The sequence below is a fragment of the Lissotriton vulgaris genome, chromosome 3_1 (assembly GCF_964263255.1).
Source record: "Lissotriton vulgaris chromosome 3_1, aLisVul1.2, whole genome shotgun sequence".
NCBI classification, from domain to species: Eukaryota; Metazoa; Chordata; class Amphibia; order Caudata; family Salamandridae; genus Lissotriton; species Lissotriton vulgaris.
In genome coordinates this window covers 476,791,903-476,815,155 of record NC_141689.1, presented here as the reverse complement: position 1 = coordinate 476,815,155, position 23,253 = coordinate 476,791,903, and the positions used below count along the sequence as shown (strand labels likewise).

Sequence of the window (23,253 nt, the reverse complement as noted above, 5' to 3'; positions counted from 1 at the left end):
GGCATGACAGATTGTTGGAAAAAATGGAGATGTTATATGGTTTCGACTTTATCTTCTTCCTATTTTTTCCATACATTCGGGACAATTCACAGCTTATAAATGAACCCAAAGTTCTTCATTATTATTCAAACCCCACGGAGTCATGGTTTTTAAACTAATAATGTGTTTGGACTCCAAGATACGTAGGGACTTGTCTCTATCACCTCCTCGTTCTAATTTGGGGGCCTGATCGATGCAATAGAAACTAAGTTTTTCCCACTTGCTCTGATGGTATTCGGCAAAGTGGCGGGCAACAGGATACGATTTATCTTTGTTTGTGATCGCCCGCATGTGTTCAAGAATTCTTAGTTTCGCTGGTTTAATAGTGCTGCCGATGTATCGCAGCTTGCAAGGACAGGTGAGACAGTATACGGTATACTCTGAGCTGCAATTGAGCAACTGCTTGATTTTTATATTGGGTTTGTTGTCGCCTGTGCCATTTGGGTATTCAGATATTTTGCCACTAAATCTGCATGCCTTACACTTAAGACAGGGAAAGAAACCAACCGATTTTGATATTTTGATGGGTTGAGCCAAAGATCTAAAATGGCTATGCACCAAATAGTCTGCCAAAGATGGACATCTTTTGTGAGTGATTAAAGGCCTCTTTGGCAGATTTTTCTTGAGGACTTTGTCAGCAGTGAGTATATGCCAGTGTTTCTGAAAAATACTCATTATTTCGCCTGATTTGGTGTTAAATTCCGTTATCATACGGACCTCATCAGGTGCCTCTGTTTTCAGTTTGGGAACGAGGAGATCCCTCCTATTTCTTCCAGAGGCTTTAACACTGGCTTGTTTAAGGATGTTGCTGTTATATCCCCTACTCTCAAATCTACCCTATATATGCATATATACACACACACACACACACACACACACAAACTTCCGACCCACAATTCATGGAATTCATGGAAGGAATCGCACTCATGTAGATCTAATTTGCAGTGGATGATTTATTCCAACAAAAGGTAAAAGAGCAATATTAATATATATATATATGTGTGTTTTATTTTTGAAAATAAGTATAATTGTTATATTTCTTTTAAAATCGATTAAATATATTTCATTTGTATTATACTATTTTTCTTTTTAAATATTTTTAATGCTTACAACGTAAAAATATATATATTTGTAAAAATATTTTAGACAACGATATTAGTGACATACATATTTCTTTCCAATATTTTTGTTATTTACATGATAACTATAGTATGATTATATTTTTATATCAATATTTATGTCTCAACTTTGTATAAAAATATTTTCAGGTTCGATATTTTGTCAGTGAACCAATTATTGCTATCTAATTTTATAGCATGACCTTGAACATTATACAGTAGCAAATCCCACTCGAAGAGAAGAATGGGGGGATTAAGGGCCTTATTATGACTTTGGCGGTGTGGGCCGCCACGCCATCATCCTGCCCTCACAACGCCAACGCCATATTTAGACCGCCAGATTCCGACTGGAATTCTGGTTGGGGGGTCCTGCGACGGCTGGCCCTGGGCGGTGCTTGTTTAAAGGCTCATAGAAGAGCCCTGCAGTAACTGGTGTGCATGCAGATACAGAGGTACACCATGTGCCCCCTTCATGTATCCTCTGGCGTAGAGGCAACAGACAGGCTCACTGGGAACTTATAGTATGCTTGGCGGGGCTGCAGTGGCCCCTCCAAGTATAATGCTGCCTCAAGACCTCCATAACACCACCAGGGATCTGTGATCCATGTCTGTTGCGGTGGTGCAGTGGCAGGCGGTAGGTTTGGAGGGAGGGGCCGAACGGGACACACATGCACACATATACACTCACAGCCATGCATTCACATGCACGCACACACACAAACACATCCATTCACAACACTCATTAACAAAGATTCATACATGCATGCACGAAACATTAATTTAAAAAAAACACACATACTTACTTGCAGCTCTGCCTCGGAGGTCACAAAAGGGCTTGGGACTCCTGCCTTCCCTCATTGGTTGACTAAGGTCAGCCAATGAGGGAAGGCAGCAGTCCCAATGTCATCACAGAGTGGGATGGAGTTAGTGAGACTGCTGAACCCACCCCACTCTGTGTTGAAGTGTCACTGATTGACACTCAACCCTGGGCTCTTCAGGGCTTAAAGCTGAACTGCCAAGGTGTAAGGCAATTAGTGATGCTACCCCTCGTCACTGAGGGGAGAGCCTCAGGGATCTACACTGAGCTGAGGAGGTCACAACCACAGGAGCTGTGACTTCTTCAGCCCAGCAAAGTTCAGCTCAGGCAGCCAGAAGACTGCCCATTTAGCACATCTGGCTCCTGGCTGCCTGACCTGGAAATGAACAGTGCCTGTCAGGCTGACCTTTGTTGAGTCTAGCAGACACTGTTTGTGAGGGACAAAAGTTGGGGGTGTGTGGACCTTCAGCCCCAAGGACCGGCCGTGGCTGCGGTGGTACCAATGCAGTCCGGCCACCCAAGTCGTAATGGGGTGATCGGAACGCCAGTGTGGTGGTGCCAACACCGCCACCATGGCTATGGCGGTGCAATGGACCGCCGTAGTCATATTAAGGCCCCATGTCATGAATTGGCGTGAAAGTTTTGGAACTGCTACAAACTCACAAGCTTGTGGGCATTCACAAACTGCTCTCGGATCCCTTTTCTACACTGGAAATGGTTGGATATTCTGTCCTGGAAAAGCGCTTGAGTAAATTGATTTCAGTTATTTTATTAGTATTCGCTCCAGCGGAGTCCAGTCTGACCAGCCTCCTTAGACACAGTAACACAAAATATGTATTTCTAACACCTCTAAACCCGGCCCAGACTGGAATTTTCCAGCCTGGGCACTAACGAACAACGGGAATATAAAAATGCCAGCTACCATCTTGAGAACGGGTACCTGTTATCTTAGTTTCAAGGTTACTTTGCGCGTGCTCGTATCTCTAGGGTGGGGGGCAGGGCTTACTCAAGAGGAAAGGTATGCAGAAACAATGATCTAGAACTCAACCTTGGATAGCACTAAAGGAAACAATCAAATCTGCTTTTCTGCTGAGTCAAACATTATGAGGCAGGAGCATATTATATCAATCATGGCACAACATGGCAACTGAATACAAAATGGTGCCGCAAATGATAACTAACTTGCATAATGCTAGAAGGAGTCGGCTAGATCCATTGTCAGTCCAACACTACTATGCATAGGTTTACAAATGATTTTTGGGAATTGCAAATTGGCATATGCTGTATACGTATACCAGGCTATTATATGGAACTGAAGGATCAAGGAAAAAGCCTAACAAAGTTGATGACAAAGGTTTTCAATGTAAACAAAAGGCAGGGGATTTTGGTTAAAAAAAACAAAGATCCAAAATTGATGGTTAAAGGTTAAACAGAAGTACAGAAAAGTAAACAATATTTTGGATCTTTATAGCACTTGAACCTCCTACCGCAAAGGTGCACACGTTTAAAATTATGTGAACAATTAGGTGCGTTGTTACTAACAAATCCAGTTTCCGATCAAACCATGTAAGTAAGTGGTTGTCTGGTAGGCAAAAATTGATTGTTTATGATATTGATAATCTGAATTTAGACATATTTCATATGTGTGATTTTCATTAGTCTCAATTTTGGCCCACACCTTATATATTACATGGCAGAGATAAAAATATTAGATAGTAATAAGGACTGCATTTGTGAGTTCTGTAAACTTAAAAATGAGTATTGACTATTTCAAATGCTATATTTAAAATTGTGAGCAACCGTTCTCATCTGCTGAACTTAAATTTTCATCCTGTTTATTTGTTTTTATTGCAGCAATATATGTGAACTCTTCATCTGCCAATAGCTGTTTACTAACAGGACTTTCAAATAATGCTGTGTATAACGTCCAAATTGCGGGAATCACAAATACAGGAGAAGGATCAAGAAGTCCTGAACATTTATTTCACACAGGGATAGATGGTAATAATTTTGAATTCTGATTAAGTTTTTCTTTTCACTCCTGTAGTAATGATGAACCCATGCACAGGGGAGGATTGAAGGGGAGGGCACACATGTTTCTCATTGAATTAAACCCCTCATTCTAATATATTTTATTTAAACCTTGTTTATGGAAATTTTAAGCTTGCACTTGGAAAATCTGAAACATGTATCAGCCAGTATAAAACAGAAACGTACAGGAAACAAAGAATAGAGAAAGAATAAAAAGTTCAGGAGTAACAGTCTTAGTACAAGTGTGCAATAGAATAGTCTGATGAGGACCTCCACTTTCTCCATGGTTATTCCTCATTTCCCTACAGTGTTCTTAAAGGGAACTCTACTGCTGTTACTGGCCCTAACGGTATTACAGGCCAATTTGAAATTAGCCCCTGAGACCAGATTATGATGCATTTTCTAATTGTATTCTCTTTTCACATGAGATGTGGATTTCTCCACATGTTTCAGGGTATTCTGTGCGAGGCACCCGTTTAATAATTCGAGGGTTTCCATTGCCATATATTCTATGATCTAATTTCATAACACCTTATTGAAAAGCATATAAGAATAGCCATTTTTATGGCATATTCTCCAAGTATTTTGGTTCCACTTTCCAGTTCTGTTCTGCAGCGAAGATGCAGTCTGAGTGTGAGTAATTCAATGGAAATCAATTCAAGTCGTTTGTTTGCATATTAGCTGTTTAAGATTTATTTTTGTTGCCTAAACCTGACTACCTGGAGCTCTCAAAAGCCTAAGATGATTGGGACCAGTCCTGCTTTCCATAAATTGGCAAATGTAAAGACTGTATTTGTCGATTTCCATTTCATTCCTATTCCTTGGAGATTTTTAATTTAATGTCACATTACCAAAACAATTATTAACCTCTGCATGACTCTTTTATGCTTTCTCAAAATTTTGCTACAAAAATCTGGAGCAGTGCGTATATTAAATCCACTCTCTGAGCCATCTGCAATTTACAAAAACATACTTTTATTTGGCTCATGAAAGCTTTCCAGTATAAATGCATATTTTTAGTCAGCAGATGAATGTGGTCACTTGATTCTAAATGAAAGAAGCTCATCCGATGCCAAAGTGTCTTTGAGATGGTGTATACATGCAAGATTTCAGTTTACCCATTGTATTGTTTTGCAATCTTTTTCAAAGTTTGGAAGCAAGGGTTTATTTGTCTGAAACCTCCAACTAATTTATCTAGCAAAAAATGGCAATTGATAATTTTTGAAGTGAAATAAGTTAAGCCTACCATCTTCTTTGTAAGCAGTTATGTGGTTTGGCTTATATTGGGGTTTTGGGTTTATTTCTGCTCTGGAGTAAATTTAAGGGCACATATGTTTGAGAGTTTGGAAGAAGGCAAGAAACCAGAGTGGAAACACTTACTGTAGTGTTTACTAGTGAGACAATGTTCAAAGTCGACTTAAAATTATGGTTGACTACACTATTGTGGTCAATATCGTGTGACTACACATTATATTATAGACAAAAATCAAAGGTAAATGTTCAAAGTGGACTCAAAATTATGGTTGACTACAATATTGTAGTCAATATCTTGCGAATACACAATATATTATAGACAAAAATCAAAGGTACATGCATCTTATTTTAAACTTTTTTCCAATAATATTTAAGTTTAAAATATAGGTTACTATATCATTCAATATTATGTTGTTTTATGTTTTATTTGATAATGTATATTAATACTAAATATATTTTTAATGTTTTTAAATAATATAATATTTTGTATTTTCTTCAGGTTGTTGGATTTACTGTAGGTTTGTGTGGGTGATGCTTTTCTAAATCATGTATTAATGTTAATTGAACTTTTTATTTAATTGTTTGGACTTGTTTACTTGTTAATTACGTTATTTATTACATTTTAATTTCACGTTTTGGAGTTGATTGGGTGGGCAGTGTTAAGTTAAAATATTTTCAAATTTATAATAATTAATGTATTGATTGTGCTTTGTTTATATTGTACCGTTTTTATGTATGTATTTGAATATTTTACTTGATAAAATGTATTATTCTGTATTTTTGTAAATTATTATGTTACACACTATTTATGGATACTATTGTGTATTGAGTTTTAGTGAGCATTTTGTTTTTACTGTATAATAATTAATGTTTCTTGTGTGATTGTTTAACATTTTAATGTTTGATATTTGTATATTTAGATATTTTTTTAATCTGGGGTACATTGGAGAATGATTGTTTAATGTTTTTGTTTTTTTTTAAATGGAAACTATTGGTAAATAAATCCAAGACAGGTTTCACACTGATTGGGGCTTGTCAGTCGGGTGTAGCTTGGTTCCAGTGGCACAGTGAGCATGGGTCCAGCATCAGGATGAAACAAGTCTGGGGTTGCTTCTGTTCCAGTTCAGGGACGACCTGCACTGGGCTGTTCCTATTGGATCAGGGTCAACACTGATTTGCATGTGGCTGGGTCCAAACTGAGGTAGCATGGTGGGATAAAGAATAAGGGTTTTAAATGTTACCCCAAGCAATTTCTAGTAGTTAGACAAATTGTAAGTATTCCTCTCATCACCTTTTGTGTATTTAATTAAACCTAACAGTAGTCATACTTGCTTTTGCATCTTTCAGAGCCTTCGCAGTGTGCCAATTAATGGTGGCCCACTGGCTATAATTTTCAATATTGTCAAGCATGTGAGACTTAGACACCTTCTCCTTGTCCCCCAGGGGCAATAGGGTAACCTCTGCACTACTGTTAGGTATCATCTAGTGTATTCAAAGAAGATAGTCCCGAATGAGGTCCATTAGGTTGTGACAGCAGAAAACCAGATGAGCCGCTATCTAGTGGCTCTAGTTCCCTTTAAACTGGGGTGGGCTCAGGTACCTTAAGTTAGCTGCGTGTCTTGCCATGCCTGTTGACTGTTTGTTAAAGAATGACCCAGAGCACACTGTCTAGAAAGAGCACCTGGAGATGTTGGGATTGCCTGTGTGGGTGTGTCTGACCACACATACATGGCAGTCCATCAGGGGAGTAAGTGGTATCTGGAAGCTGAAAGAGTGATCCATATGCCTTTCAAGGACAGGCAGGGTCCAGGAGGAGGCAGAGCCTGAGGGTAATGGCCCGGAACCTAGAGGGAAGGCATTGCCACCCTGGGAAATGTACCTGATTTAGCTTGGTGGTTAACTGAAGGAAAGCCATCCCAGGCAGAGCTCGGCAATGCACATTGGGAGTGCTGTAGTTTTGAAGGCCCAGGTAGCGGACAACACCTATTGTGATCACCTCATTTACTGACAGAACTGTCTGGTGTATAGCAAGCCTAAGTTCACTGAGCAGGAAGCAACCCATGTGTTGGTTGTCCCACATTGCTACCCAGCATTCCTATTAAAGTTGATTTATGATATCCTCCTGAAAGAGCATCTGGGGCAGGGCAAACCTTTGACTGACTGTTTAACCACTTTTATGTGCCTCGGATGAGGATGCAGTCAGATGCATTCTGCAGGTCCTGTGTAACCTTCCAGGCAAGTGAGAAGTCAAGGGTAAAGCAGAAGGATCTCCTTCTTCCATTTCCTGTGGTGTGACAAACACTCTACAACATATCAATACCATTACCATCCAAACTAATGGGAAAGGAATAAAAGCAGTCATTAACATATGTTTTGCTCTTACTAGAGCTCATCAGAGAGACATAGGACCTGATTACGAGTTTGGCAGTCCTCCAGCGGTGTCGCCACCACGCCGTCCTATGGAGGACCGCCAAGGCTGTAGTATGAGTGCCTGACGGATTCCGAGTGCTGAGGCGGTGTCACGGCGGTGGGCTGTTAAGCTCATAGGAGAGCCAAACATGCAGCCCACCACGTGACAGTGCCTGCAGCATGTTCCTGCTCGGTATGGCATGCATGCCACACTGTGCATGAACACGGGTGCAATTACAGGGGGGGCACAAGATGAGCCCCCCCTCATGCACCTCCAGCCTCAGATTCGGCAGAGGGCCTTGCCTCTCCGCCACCCTTTTCATAGCAGGCTCACCACTATGAAAAGGCCAGTAAAAAGGAAACTCAGAATACACTTGGCGGTGCCGGGCAGCAGTGCCGCCATGCATATTCATGCTGATTACAGACCCCCGGCCCAGCGGGAACCTTGATCCCAGCGGAGCCAGCAGTCTTGTGTCAGCCCGACTGCCACACTCAGAATACTGTGGGCACACCTGCAGTGTGGCGGTGCTCGGATCGCCACCACAAGTACTGGGGTCCTGTACACCTCCATACTCTTAATTAGGCGCATATTGCTGTTCGGACACAAGGGTGCAACAGTGACAGTGTTGCTTAGACTGGAGTGGCAGTATTAAATCTGACTGCCCCCCGAAGTCTAATGCTTTCCCTACTGTGGCTTAGGTAGCTGGCAATAGTAAATATAACCCTCCAAAGTACAACACTTTCTCTGCTGTAGCTTAGGGTGAAGAGGGAATGGAAAATTATAACCTTTTAAGGTGCAGAACTTTTCTTACTGTTTTTGAATTTATAGTGGGAGTGTTATTCATCTAAATTAAAATGTCTTTGACTTTTTGTGTTTGGTTTTATTATTATTTTAATGGTGTTTAAATATTTGTGAATAAAGGATTTTAAAAACATATAAATTATTTAAGCATAACCGCGATGCCAAATTTCTACATGGTATGTGGGATGAGCAATCAATAATGTCAATGGATACGATAGGTCTACCATAATGAGAATATGTTTAATCCGCTTTTACTTAAATTCTGGTTTATTGTACCATAGCTTGAGATTTTTTATATTTTATTGTGTTTTTAAATGTGTTTTACACTAATTTATTGTATATTTGTATTTATTGATGGAGCAATTATGGACTTATTTCTAGTGTAATTTTACTATTTAATGAGGATGGAATGTTAGGACATTAATGTTTTAAATGTTAATGTCTTTTATGATTATGCATCGAATAAAGACTTTCGAATTGATTCAAATAAAGTGGATGTAGAGTGTAAAATATATTTTCCTTTTTGTTTATTTAGATATCTATTTGTATTGTTTGTTATAGTTTATTAGTTTAACTTTTTTTTGTTTGGCTGTGTTTAGATTTTTTGTGATTTTATTTTACAATATATTTCTATTTTAATTTAATATTTGTAGTTTATTTAGGATTTTTTGTGATTAGTATTCATTTTAATATGTGTTTGAATATAATTTTGATTACACAATACTTACATTATATCATTGTAATTTATTTCAATTTTTATTATAAATGTACATTACATATATTTATTGTTTTTTAAATTGTTTAGTTATTATTAGTATTTGTATTAATTTTTTCAAAACATAATTTTATTTAAATATATTTTAATTATTTTTTTTTTAAAACCTTTATTAGTTTCGTTCAACACAGAGTCATGACAGTTACAGCATCTGCAGTTCAATAAGGCAATTTGTACGGTACATTCGGTAGAGAGAAAAAAGAAAGAAAGAACAATGGAAACATCACATGAGCAGTGGCTAGTACAGTGCAAATAAATCCCTCAGTGTCCCACAGTGGGAGGGCATGCGTCTATGGACCTTCCATTCTATCCAACTGGGGGGGTCATAGGGAGAAGGGGGCCCCCTCCCTCCGTATGCAGGTGGAATATCAGGTAAGTAGGCGCGTTAGCGCGGTCCACCCCGATCCTAAATCGTCTCTGTCCCTAACAGTCCACTAAGTGCTTTACCTTGCGTAGTGGCGCATCTCTTGCGCAGCTAGGGTGTGCCGCTCCGCCCAGCACCTCAGCTTGAGTTATGTGCAAGGGTGATCTAGTCGAGATTCAACTGAATGTGGTGTGCCGTATTCTCCCACTCAGGCGTCGCCTACAGCTTCACGCTAGTGCAGTATTCATTGTGTATACATCCCCAACAGCCCATAGCGCCGTAACGGTGGGAGGGTTAATAAAATCTATCCCTAAAGTCGTATCTCATGGATCTCAATTATCCCAGTCTCTCCCTCAACAGTCCATCATCAGGCATGTTATCCCCTCCCGAGTTAGGTGGATCCAATTACTACCTATAATGTGGGATGTGGCAAGGTGAGTGCAGTGTGAAGCACTGATTCGCTCATGGGCCCGGAACCGGCTCGTCCTCTCCCGAGGAGTCACTTTGCGTCGCCTGAGAGAGCCAGTACACCTGTAAGGGGGACCAGAAGTCACTCGGAGCACAGCGGGCGGGTAGCAGTTCCGCATAAACGCCATGTTGTTCCTGACAGTATTGGAGGTCGTCCAACCATTCCTTAAACTTCGGCGCCCTCCCCCTTCCCCACCTACAAGCAATCCTCCGCTTGGCAAGGAGTAACGCAGTGTCAACAAATTTACGATCTGACTTGGGCACATTTCTGGTATATCCTAGTAGCATCACTATCGGATCCAGAGGGAGAGGGCCAGCAATCATTATCTGGAGGGCAGCATGTACCTGTTCCCAGTAATTTTGTATCGCTCCACATTCCCAGGCGAGATGTAGGAAGCCTGCGCCTTCCGCTCGGCATCTAGCGCACCTATCATCCTCCGAGAGGCGAAACCTCAACTTTCTGACTGGCGTATAATAGTATCTTTGCACAAACTTGTAATGAATGATTTTCAATCGACAGCTGGAGGATATTCTAGCCGTGACCGAGCAGCAATACCTCCACTGTTCGTCCGTGAGCGCAATAGGTAGTTCCGACTCCCAGTCAGCACGCGCTTTAGACAGGACAATCGGTCGCTGCTCACGAATGGCGGCATAGAGTTTAGACACCAAGTGCTTGCCATCCGATACTAGCATGACATGCAATGGCAGCGCCGTCCCTGGTTCCTCCGGGAAGTCAGGGAGAATGTCTCGCATACCCTGCCGGAGTCGAATGTAGTAGAACACCTCCATAGGTGTCGGGGGAGAAGTCTGGAACATCTGATCTTTGGTACGGAACAGTCCATCCCGGAATAAGTCGCCCCACGTATTAAGGTGTATGCGGTTGCACATGGACCGGAATCCCTTTTCCAGTAAAAGTGACAGTTTCGGGTGGTACGCAAGAGGCAGTGCCGGTGAGTATAACATGGGAGCGTCCAGCAGTTTAGCTACTCTCCGCCAGGCATCGATCGTACAGGTTACAGTGGTAGCAGGCGTCTCAACATCCCCAATCACTCCCATCAGCATGCCCTTGAGCGGGAGTGGGTGCACTATCCAATCCTCCGCAGCAACCTGTGGCATAAAGGGGGCGGGACTAACCCAGTGATAAGCATGCTGCGCCTGTGCACTGAGATAGTATACTTCCAAATCGGGCACATCAAATCCCCCCCTATCATACGGCTGTGTCAATACCGCCCAGCTAAGGCGCGGTTGTTTACCTCCCCAGAAAAGGCGAAGCAACTCAGAGCGAGGTCGTTTGAAAAAATAGGTGCCAGGGTGATAGGGTATGTTTTGAAATAAGTATAAGAAGCGTGGGAGGACGACCATCTTTGTGAAAAATTGCAAACCATCTTCCCATCGATGCCCAGGCTGCTGGCGCAAACCGCCTTGGTTCCCATGTTGAGTAATTACCAAAATAAAGAGACGGGCGCTGGAAGCAGGAATCAAGAGCAGAGTTTATTACTCATGAGGAGAGCCAGTCATTTCGGACACGAAACACAGTGTCTTTCGGGAGGTGCTCTAACAAGTGAGCTGAGACTCTGGCTTTTTATACTCTACAGAACACATGATAACACAATCAGAACGGTGTGACGCAAAAGGAAAGACATCCCCATAATCCTCGTGGTGATCCTACCCATATACATTCACAATGGGGGCCCTTGACCTGCTGATAAGAGGGGAGGTCAATCACGCAACTGAGTGTTTTGCAGGATGTGTACGCCTGATCATAGCCCAAGGGGTGGGGGTGGCTAAGACCAATAGAGGATCCTTTTGAAGAGGAGTGACTTCATACAATAAGGGCAGTAAATGGTATCTCCTGGCTCAGGCGATGGCCTCGGACATGTGTGGTCAGTCGGACACGGGGTGAGGGGTCATAAATGGAGTGGTATTCATGCCGCATGAACAATCCAGCGCAGAGGGGAGGTTTATCAACAGAGGGGCATTCATGGGAGGAAAGGAGGTGTTGGTCAGGCGCTGGCGTGACTTCCCAAGGACAGGGTCATGCAGAAGGGTTATGCTCATAAAGAGGAGGGAGGGGGAGCCAGGGTGCGCGGAGGATGCTTGCTGGGTCACAGGGGCGCGCTGGTGATCGATCGTGGGCAGGGAGGCCATGATATCTAAGATGGCTGCCGTGCACGTAATGCATAAGTGACAAGCTGTATGACTTGTTCATGTGAGGAGAAGGGAGGGTTTGAATACACGCGGAAGGGGAGCCAGTGATTCTAATCTTAGGCGGGCAAAAGGGCCAGGGTGCCTAAAATGGCTGTCATGTATACACAGGTACAGGCCTTTGCCGGCAGTAGGATGTAGTTAAATGCTTTACGGTATTTAGGATATGCGCAGGAAGAGGAGTGGGAAAAGGGAAATGAACGTTGCTTATGTACATCAATATGTCTATTTTTCTACAGTCGCCCCTTTTTACATAGCAAAAGTTCATTTTCGTGATCGATGATGGTACATATAAACAGGGATGGTCGCAGAATTAGCATTGTCAATATTAGCATATGGTATATAATCGTGGACAGTTGATGTGTTTGGCAGAATACGGCACATAGGAGATTGCATTTGTCGAGTTCCTATCATTTCAAAGCACTACATAGCATAAATGTCTCTGACTAAAAATGTAACCAATGAACAGTTTTGACCAGGTTGATGAGAGCGGAATTCAGCTTAAATACAATATTTCTTCGTCCCAGTGTCTTTCTGTCAGTGAGCCATCACTGGTAGGCTCTAGTCCAAGTACTTTCGTTGGCGCTGTTGAGCACCGGCGGTGGAGCTATGGGTCCAGCTCTGTTCTATCTTCTCGCGTTGCAGGGTGCGGTCAGTCTTCTGCTGTTAGACCACAGTCCTGTTCCCTAAACAATCCGGTTGGCGGCGCCTTATGCTCAGCGCCCACAGTTCTACGGCAGCACCCTATTCCCAGTGGAATGCAGTTCGTTCCTTTGGCAAAAAGTTACGTGGAGAAGAGGGTGAGTGTGGTTCAAATAGTCGATAGGGGAGAGGGTGGAGCTGGGTCAGAGTTCCTGGGACACGCAAAAGGGACCAAGGGAGCAAAAGGATAACAAGCAGGCAGGCCCGTCAATCGGGCCCAAAGAAGGGGGACGGAGACTCCAGGCACGCGTGGGTTCGGCAGACGGAGGGCTTCAAGGTGGCCCACCGTTTTTCGTTTCCCACGTTGAAATTGCGGTCTCGTCCCGTATCCTGTTGCTCTGCGGCTCCACCTTTGGTCGAGGTCACACGAGTCCCAAGATCCGCAGCCAGGCTGTACGTCACTTCTGACCCATCTCCTTCGGTGATCGTGAATCTTTGAATAGGTACAAGACAATGTTTCAGTGAAATGGCAAAAGAAGATATCTATGCATGTGAATTCCTCCCTCAATTCTACGCATTTGGGAGATACGCTCATTGGTCACAGTCAGAGGTCCATTACCAAGCAGTGCATGTGTCAGTATTCCTACTGTGTTCATGGCAGGTCTATTCATAGTCTTATTTATAAATCAAGTGAGGTTCCCATCAACTGTGCATTACATCATATTCAGCATTTTACAGAACATTTCCCATCAGGACTGGCTATCCTTTTTGAACAGGGCGGGGGGTGCTATTATCGGGAGTCAGGCAAAACAGGGTCTTCTCGAGGGTCAACAACTACTCATGTGTATCAAGTTTATATTCGGGACAGCAATTGGGGTTTACCGAAAAATGGGGCGGGGATGCTTCGGGCACTTGCGCTTGGGTGCGAAAACAAACAAAAAGGGGGTGGGGCAATCCGGGCGCTGGGAGTTCAATCTGGTCGTTGGCGTTCGCCTCTGAAGAACAGACATAACGTGCCATTGACATACAGTTCCCCCTATAAATGGCCAGATTTGGGGGACTTTAGTCGTCTTACCTGTCCTTTCCTTCTCAGCCAATTCAAGTTCATTCATTTTTTGCAGAAAGGAGAGGCAGTAATATGGCGAGATACAATTATTTTAGTTTCGGCCAATTTCGCTGAACACCTTCGCGTTCAATATGTATCAAATCGGACTGGTGCCTGTGGGGCACAATTTTACAAATGAAAGAGAGAATAGGCAGACTCTCATAGAGAGTGAGAGTCGTCCGCAATCTAAACGAGCCATTCGGTACACGTATGACATGTAGGGAGAGAGAGAGAGAGAGAGAGAGAGAGAGAGAGAGAGACGTGTACAAAAATAGGTCATTTAGTGCGCTCACAAACATGCAGATACAGACAGAGGGAAGACATAAATCCGTACATTATACACAAACTCAGACAGGGAGGACGGCACATGTATTACACATATATAAGACATTCACGACAAGACAGGAAATAATTGTTAGCCTACAACATCTGTTTTTATCCGTATATCCTACGTATCTTTACTATCCTGTTTTATCTATGTGCTTGCTCTTTCCACCCTTCCCCCCTTTCCCTTTCTCGCTTGTCACGCCTGCGAGCGTTCCCAATTACCAATACTCACACCTCGGCTGGTCGATCAGTGATTAACCTGGTCGTGCTAGTTACCCATGGTTGGATCTTAAGCCATTTTTCTGTCCCCTCCTTTGGTGGGAAGTTCTTCAGGCTGAGGCAACGGCTAGTATTGATCGGGAAAACAGTCGGACAGCTTGGCTATATCTATAAGAGTGTGAGAAAGGGGGTAGTGCATTTTGAACATCAGCAATATTTCTAACTTCCTAGACGGGTGGTGCCGTGGCAACCCTTACCTGTATAATTTTTCTTTGTCCTTTCCCTACCTAGTCAAACGTCCAGTTACATTATTTAGCACGTCATTTCTAGTCAATTTTTCGTCATTCAGTACTTGTCCAGTTTCTATGTCAGTCCATCCTTTCAGTCGCTATGTCCTAAAGAGGAACAGTCACGTTAAGCCTACGTCTTTAAAAAGTTTATCTGTTATAACGACTAAACACAGTTTTCCCCTTTTCCCTGTTTCGTCGGTGGTCCGACCGTCGCTCTTCCATACTCCAGTCGACATTCTGACGTGACCTGCAGAAGGGAGGAAAAGAAGGGGTAGGGGGGGGCAGCATTCAAAGCACATCATCATGCAGTAGTTCGGAAAATGCTTTACCTACCATATACTCGCCCTATCTCCTCGTACCGCATTCCCTTGCCCCCTCGGCATTTCAGCCCAGAGGGACCAGTGGTGTCATATAGATAATCATTGACGATCTGAGTATCTACATGAGCCACCCGGTCGTAACCGTCTTTATCGGGTGCAAGGGTGACGGTCAGAAGGCATTTTCTGTGGTGTCATTTTTAAGGGTATCTGAAAACACTTTTCCGGCTGCTTGTGGCACATAAGGTAGCTGCCAAATATCTGATCCCTTTTGATCTACATCCATCATCATACTTAATCTTCGCTCGCAGTAGTAAGGCTTTACAAAACTTATTAATGCAACTGCAACGACCATGCTTTCTCCTTCAGAATACTTTTAATAAACGGAATTGGTAGCAGTTCATTTCATAAAGTGCAGCAGTGCAAATAAGATCGTATTGAAATTACCTTACAGAGCAGACATGATGCATGTCAAAAATTCATTATTAATCAATTCATAATTCATTATCCAACACTCATTCTTTATCTAAATTACACCAATTCATTTTCCAACTCATACTCAGTACCCACCCTAAGTCAATTCATTGTCCAAGCACATGCTCAATATCCTTCATTTCTACTTTCATTATCAAAAACGTTATATATATATATCTCGGGGTTAAAAAGTTGCAAGGTCATGGTACAATAAAGTTCATTCAAAAGAATTCTCATTTTGTGTCGGCGCCATTTTGGGTGGGGTCAGGCGAGTTCCAGCACAGTCAGGATGTCTCTTAGTCTTGCATGGTTGGCCCAGAGCCTTCCGTTAGGAATTCAAAAAGTTTCGTGCTATAAGGTTAACAGTCTAACAATATGGACCATGAGTCAAAGAGTGGGAAGGGCGGCAACAATTTTCCTACCGGGTCATCCTGGTGTTCCTCCGGAACTGAACAAGTCTGTGCCGTGGCTGCATTTTAGCCAGTTCTAATCCAAGGCTGGCGCCGGCAGGAGTTGCACCGATGTCGTGGTTCCCGGTGAAGGGGGCGGGGGCACCCATGCAGGGGGTCGGGGGCCCCCCGGCTCTTATAGAATCTTCAAGGTCGAGGAGAGGCGATATGGAGCGAGTGCCCGTCCTGGGCAGAAGACCGCTTTATGATGTTGACCCTCTTTAAGTAAGAGTATTGGGGTGTCGCTGGAAGCCTCCACCTGGAGGGAGGTGGGGGAGGGTCGTTCGCGCCGCCTCCCCCTTCCAGCGACCCCGCGCCGTTCCCCGGCTCCGTCGTCTTCGATATCGGCCATGCCAGCCATTGATGATGGGGGGGGGTGGTCGGCGGCTGAGGCAAGACAGCCCCCCCCCTCCCCCTTTTCCTTGACATGTGGCAGGACTACCTGTGCCTATGCAGGCGGCGGCATGCGGTGAATTTGGCATGTGGCAGGACTACTTGATTTGCTGCCGTTTTCGCCTTGGCTTCGGCCTTTGAAAAACAGGCGATGGCATGCGGCGAATTCGAAATGTGGCGGGATTACTTGATTCGCCGCCGTTCTCGCCTTCGGCTTCTGCCTTCTTCGTGGGTCCGACCAGGCGAGAGACAGAAGGGGGGGGGGTGGTCGGTGGCTGAGGCAAGACAGCCCCCCCCCCGTGGCCTGCAGGGCAGCGGAAGAGGAGAGAAGGAGAGGACTCTGCCATTCTTTGGCCCGCCTGCCCAACATCATCTCCTCCCAATCGTGGTCAGGCGGGACCCTCGTACCTCGAGGCCTCGCCTTCCGGATGGGCGTAACTGCGGACCTGTTGCACTTCGGGAGTTTTCCGGAATGGGGGTAGGTATCTATTTGATTGTTTCTATTTCATGTGACCGTTATTTGGGCGTGGCGGGCAATGAGGCAGGCATGTTGGGAGCAGGAACAGGCAGTGAAGCCTGGCTGCCTCGTGGCTATTTTTGCTGTCAAACTTTTCGCCATTTTATATTTCTTGTTACGAACTATCTCTAATGTTTCTTATTTTTAGTGAAGTCAAAAGCTCATCAGGGGGTTACTGACTTAGCCTGATTTCCTTTTTATTTTTCTTTCTCTTCCTTAGCGTGTTTCGAGCTAAAGCTTTCTGTTAGTAGGGAACGGTGATCACTTCATATTTTTATGTGTCCTTTTCACTGGGGGGGGGGTGGTACATCTGGACGGACCAGACGAGTCCCCTCCAATAAATGGTCCGGGGTGGAACGAGATTATCGATCAAAAGGGGAACATATATTCCTTCATTAGGGTATCATCCTGGACGGACCGAGCGATGTACTTCCATTTACCAGGGTAGCCTCCTGGACGGACCAGTCGGTCTATTTCTACTAAATGGCCCATGAGTAGAGAGCATATGTCCTCCATAAGAGTAGTCTCCTGGGCGGACCATGCGAGCTACCCCACAATAACCAACCAGTGGGGAGTGGGTAGGACTGACGAATTCACAAAGGGGCATAACCTACCCTTTTCTGCTTGCAAAGACTAGATAGAATATCTCTATTCCACGTTGTTTGCAGGCGGAAAATACCTCAAACGAAACAATGCCTGGAACAACAATGTCCAGGTTTTCAATCAATCAGTGGGGAGAAAAACAGGCATGACGGATTACAACGGGGACAAAAGTCTGCATTACCTGCCCTTCGCTATCCAAAAAGGAAGACAGAATATTTCTACTCGTCTCAGTTTGTAGACAGGGAAGATCTCAAAAGAACAACAATCGATTATTAATCGACTTCAAACAATCCAGTGGGGAGAAAGGTAGGCATGACGGCTTAATACCGGGGACAAAAGTCTACATTACCTACCCTTCTCTATCTGCAAAGAGGGACGACGTTCCTATTCGCCGCTGTTTGCAAACAGAGAATGTCTCGTTCTCAAAAGAGAACCAATATGTCAAGTAGCCCTCAGAGCTAAATGAACCAATACCAACAATGCCAGTATACAAATACCGGTTTTCAATACAAACAATCAATCAATCAGGTGGACAGAGCCACCCTACCAATCAGGCGTAAAAACACCCTACTTAATCTTACCCGGACCGGACCATACGGATAGTTCTTCGACTTCCTCCTCCAGCGCCCGATCGTTCTCTTACTCCATGTAGCATTCCTGTGGGATTCCAGTCAGGACAATAGGTCACTTGAAGAGAGGTCCGTTCAGAATTGGTGAAGTTCTATCGATCGGCCGCCGGGCGAGGGCCCTCTCAAGGCAGGCATGCCCCGATCATTTAGACGTTCACTTCGTCGTCTGGATCTCTCTTACCGAACCCTATGTCACTGATGGGCCCCGCGTTGGGACGCCAATTGTGAAAAATTGCAAACCATCTTCCCATCGATGCCCAGGCTGCTGGCGCAAACCGCCTTGGTTCCCATGTTGAGTAATTACCAAAATAAAGAGACGGGCGCTGGAAGCAGGAATCAAGAGCAGAGTTTATTACTCATGAGGAGAGCCAGTCATTTCGGACACGAAACACAGTGTCTTTCGGGAGGTGCTCTAACAAGTGAGCTGAGACTCTGGCTTTTTATACTCTACAGAACACATGATAACACAATCAGAACGGTGTGACGCAAAAGGAAAGACATCCCCATAATCCTCGTGGTGATCCTACCCATATACATTCACAATGGGGGCCCTTGACCTGCTGATAAGAGGGGAGGTCAATCACGCAACTGAGTGTTTTGCAGGATGTGTACGCCTGATCATAGCCCAAGGGGTGGGGGTGGCTAAGACCAATAGAGGATCCTTTTGAAGAGGAGTGACTTCATACAATAAGGGCAGTAAATGGTATCTCCTGGCTCAGGCGATGGCCTCGGACATGTGTGGTCAGTCGGACACGGGGTGAGGGGTCATAAATGGAGTGGTATTCATGCCGCATGAACAATCCAGCGCAGAGGGGAGGTTTATCAACAGAGGGGCATTCATGGGAGGAAAGGAGGTGTTGGTCAGGCGCTGGCGTGACTTCCCAAGGACAGGGTCATGCAGAAGGGTTATGCTCATAAAGAGGAGGGAGGGGGAGCCAGGGTGCGCGGAGGATGCTTGCTGGGTCACAGGGGCGCGCTGGTGATCGATCGTGGGCAGGGAGGCCATGATATCTAAGATGGCTGCCGTGCACGTAATGCATAAGTGACAAGCTGTATGACTTGTTCATGTGAGGAGAAGGGAGGGTTTGAATACACGCGGAAGGGGAGCCAGTGATTCTAATCTTAGGCGGGCAAAAGGGCCAGGGTGCCTAAAATGGCTGTCATGTATACACAGGTACAGGCCTTTGCCGGCAGTAGGATGTAGTTAAATGCTTTACGGTATTTAGGATATGCGCAGGAAGAGGAGTGGGAAAAGGGAAATGAACGTTGCTTATGTACATCAATATGTCTATTTTTCTACATCTTGATCAGGGAGGCTCTGCCTGCCATCGAAAGCGGGAGGGCCAGCCAACGGGACACATTGTCTGTCAGTCGCGAGATGGCCACACCGTAGTTTAACTGGATAGTGTCCTCCCTAGTGAGCGATATTTCAATGCCCCGATATTTCAAGTCCGAGCTACACCATTCCAAGGGGTAATCCAGCGGGAATCGGGTGACCGAGGCAGTGAGGGGGAAGAATTGCGACTTTTTCCAATTAATATGCACCCCGGATATGCCGCCAAACGCTACAAATTCCCTCAGAAGCGGGTTGAGGTTTTCTTGTGGATGTCGCACATATAGAGTGACGTCATCTGCATAGAGGGAAATACCAATCTGCCGCTGGTGACAGTTAAAGGCACTGGCCTTGTGTAACTGTCGAATCCTGCAGGCCAACGGTTCTATTGCCAGGGCGAATAGTAGTGGTGATAGGGGACACCCCTGTCTAGTCCCTCTTGTGATCGGCATCTGTGTCGACAGCACCCCATTAACGACGACCCTAGCGACCGGAGCAGTGTACAGCAACGTCACCCAGGCGATAAATATTCGGGGGAACCCCATTCTGCCCAAGATAGCCAGTAGATAGCCCCATTCCACTGAATCGAACGCCTTGGTGGCGTCCAGAAACACGGCAGCAACCGGCAATTCGGGTGAAATGGTAGGAATGAGGGAGAACAGCGTGCGCAGATTATGAGACGTGGCTCTCCCTGGGACAAAGCCAGATTGATCCGGCAGCACAAGAGTAGTCATGAGTAGGGACAGTCTAGTTGCTAGCACTTTCGCAAGAATCTTCGCGTCACAATTCAGCAACGATAGGGGTCTATAGGCATCAGTGTCCGTTGGATCTTTTCCCGGCTTTAACAGCGAGGTGATCGCCACCTCCCTCATGGAACCAGGCAGTATCCCTACTTCTAGCGAGTCCTCGAAGACCTCTTTCAGTACCGGCGCCATAATGTCGATGTAACATTTATAGAATTCGGCCGGTAGGCCGTCCAACCCTGCCGCTTTGCCATTACTGAGGGACATGATCGCTTCCCTAATCTCGTCAAGCTCGAAGGGACACCCCAAGAACGCCCTGTCGCCATCGCTTAGCCAGCAAAGCGCTATGTCCTCCAGGAAGTTACCAAACTCTACCTCGCCTTCCTGCTGTGTGGAGTATAGGCTTTTGTAGTGTTGTAGGAAGGTGTCTTGAATTCCCTTAGAATCCTGGTGTATCCTTCCATCCCTATCAGAGATTTCCAGTATATGGGTGGCAAAGCGCTGGTGCCTCGTGAGTGCCGCCAGCACCTTTCCTGGTCAGTCCCCTTCGCAATATCGCCTAGCCGTCCAGTATTTACCCCGGAAGTTCACCTCCCTGGCTGCCTCCTCCTCATAGGTCGTCAGTTTGGCTCTAAATTGTACCGCTAGGTCAGGGCTGGGATTTCCGACCATCTCCGCCTCAAGCGCCTTAAGCTCTGCTTCGAGTGTAGTTAATGTACGCACTATGCCTCTCAGTATTCCGCAGCTTTTCGAGATCGTGATTCCCCTTACAGTGACTTTGAAGGCTTCCCAAATGGTCTCGACCCTATCGACAGACCCCTTGTTCCTAGGAAAGAAGGCTTCGATCTCTTCCCCGAGTTCACGTTTAAAGACAGGGTCCAGCAAGGCCGAGGGGAAGAGCCGCCATGGCGGTCTTACCCTAGTATGTCCCGGCAAGTCCAGGACAGCCAATACAGAGCAATGGTCCGAGTAGGTACGGGGCAGATGTTTCACCTGAGCGATCCCTCCAGCTAGGCCCCGGGAGACAAAGCAGTAGTCGATCCTTGCCCATGAACGCGCATGTGCTGTGTAGTGGGTACCTTCCCTAGCTGCTGGGTGTGAGTGCCTCCAACTGTCCACAAATCCTGCCTCTGTTAGTATTCCCTGAAGAGCGTCCCTGGCCTTTGTGTTGTACTGTCCACTACCGTCCGATCTGTCTACCATAGTATGTAATGATAAGTTGAAGTCCCCCCCCCCAGATGATGTGCGTGACTTCGGTCTCCAACATGTGGCCCCACAATGACAAGAAAAACCCAGGAGTGTCGACATTAGGTGCGTAACAATTCACAAGCATGACCACATCAGTTCCCAGCCTTCCCCAAAGGATGACATACCTCCCCTCCTTGTCTACCCGCACACCCAACTTCTGGAATGGCAGCCTCTTATTGATCAAAATAACAGTCCCCCTAGAGTACGTGGAGTAGGAGGAAAATTCTCTCACACACGCCCATCTGCTCGCAAACTTGGGGACACTACCCGGGCTAAGGTGGGTTTCCTGGAGCATCGCTATCTGCACATGGTGCCGATCTAGGTACGCAAGTACATTTCTGCATTTCCGGGGGTCATTGAGTCCACGGACATTCCAGGACATTATGGCGACCGTAGCCAAAGCATCATCACCTATGTGCGTCAACATATCCCTGAATGAAGCCAACAGCTGATGTTCCAGCACTCAGTTGAAACGTACCAATTGTCAATCTCTCCACTGTCCAGTGCATTCTCTCCAACCGAACAACCACGCATTCACTCACACGCCCTCCAGTATCCGTACACTTGCCAACAACGCCATACGCAGCAACCTCATCACTTCCAACAACAAGTATCCCAACAAACGAACATTCTCCCTGTCTCCATACAAAACTACCCAACCCAGGCTTTCCATTCCCTCCCCCCACCCACTGAAGCAACCAAACTTGCCAGTACCATGATCCCCCCCCCCACCCCAATCCCTGCACTCAAGAACAACAGAAAAACCATGTGGGGAATTCCCTCTTGGGAACATCAGAGGTACGCACAAAAACACCCCAACACTCCCCTCTCGACCCGCATGCATCATACGGGAAAGACAGAGAAAGTGGGGTGGCGCCTGGCATGTATCATCCCTGCGGGTTAGAGCCCTCACAATAAACCTGCGTCTCTCATCACCGCCCTCCAATCCGGAGATGTAACCATATAGTTCAGGTGAGCCAGCCATGCAGCAGCCGTCGCTCGTCCAGGTTCCTGCTCCGCCGTCTGCCTGCCCAAAACCAATAGCAATCCCTGCAGTGGGGCAGAGCACACCAAGCCAATCATCGCTCCACAGTAAATCCGCAATGCAACATATCCACAATCCACGCCATCCCCGGCCGGTCATGGCAACCCCGCCGGTTGCAGGCCACAATTATCCAAGTCCAGCCTCAGTAACAGCACAAGAAGTCAGCGACCAAGAGCAAGCCAAACTGTCATCAGGACTCCTCGTGCTCGACAGGACTCCCACCCGCCTCATCTTCCTCCTCGTTTCGCCCGTCTCTCCTAGCAGTGTGGAGCCTCTTAACGTATTCCTCAGCTTGTTGTGGGTTCGTAAAAAAATGTTGTTTGCCCTGATGGGTCACCCTAAGGCGGGCCGGGTACAGAAGCGCGTAATCCACCTGCATATCCCTTAGTTTCCTCTTCACATCCAGGAATTTCCTCCGCTGGTCCTGCACCATGGGCGTGAAGTCCGGGTATAAGGAGAATTGTACTCCATCACAAGCCAGGTTTCTGTTCGTGCGAGCCGCGCGTAGTGCCGTGTCCCGGTCGCGATAGTTAAGCAGCCGGGCGATGATGGGCCGTGGCTGCGCCCCCGGCTTGGGAACTGGACCCAGGGAGCGGTGCGCTCTCTCGACAATGAATTGACTGGAGAAGGCCTCCTT

At 45.8% G+C, this 23,253-nt stretch overlaps 1 protein-coding gene across 1 annotated transcript in view; it reads left to right on the top strand.

Annotated features, from left to right (window-relative positions):
* LOC147726646 (interleukin-31 receptor subunit alpha-like) overlaps positions 1 to 23,253 on the top strand; it is a 672,471-nt gene that overhangs the window by 535,263 nt on the left and 113,955 nt on the right. Inside the window, exon 14 of the mRNA XM_086960699.1 lies at positions 3,829 to 3,975. Within this exon, the coding sequence (XP_086816825.1) occupies positions 3,829 to 3,975 (147 nt within the window). The remainder of the gene's footprint in view (positions 1 to 3,828; positions 3,976 to 23,253) is intronic.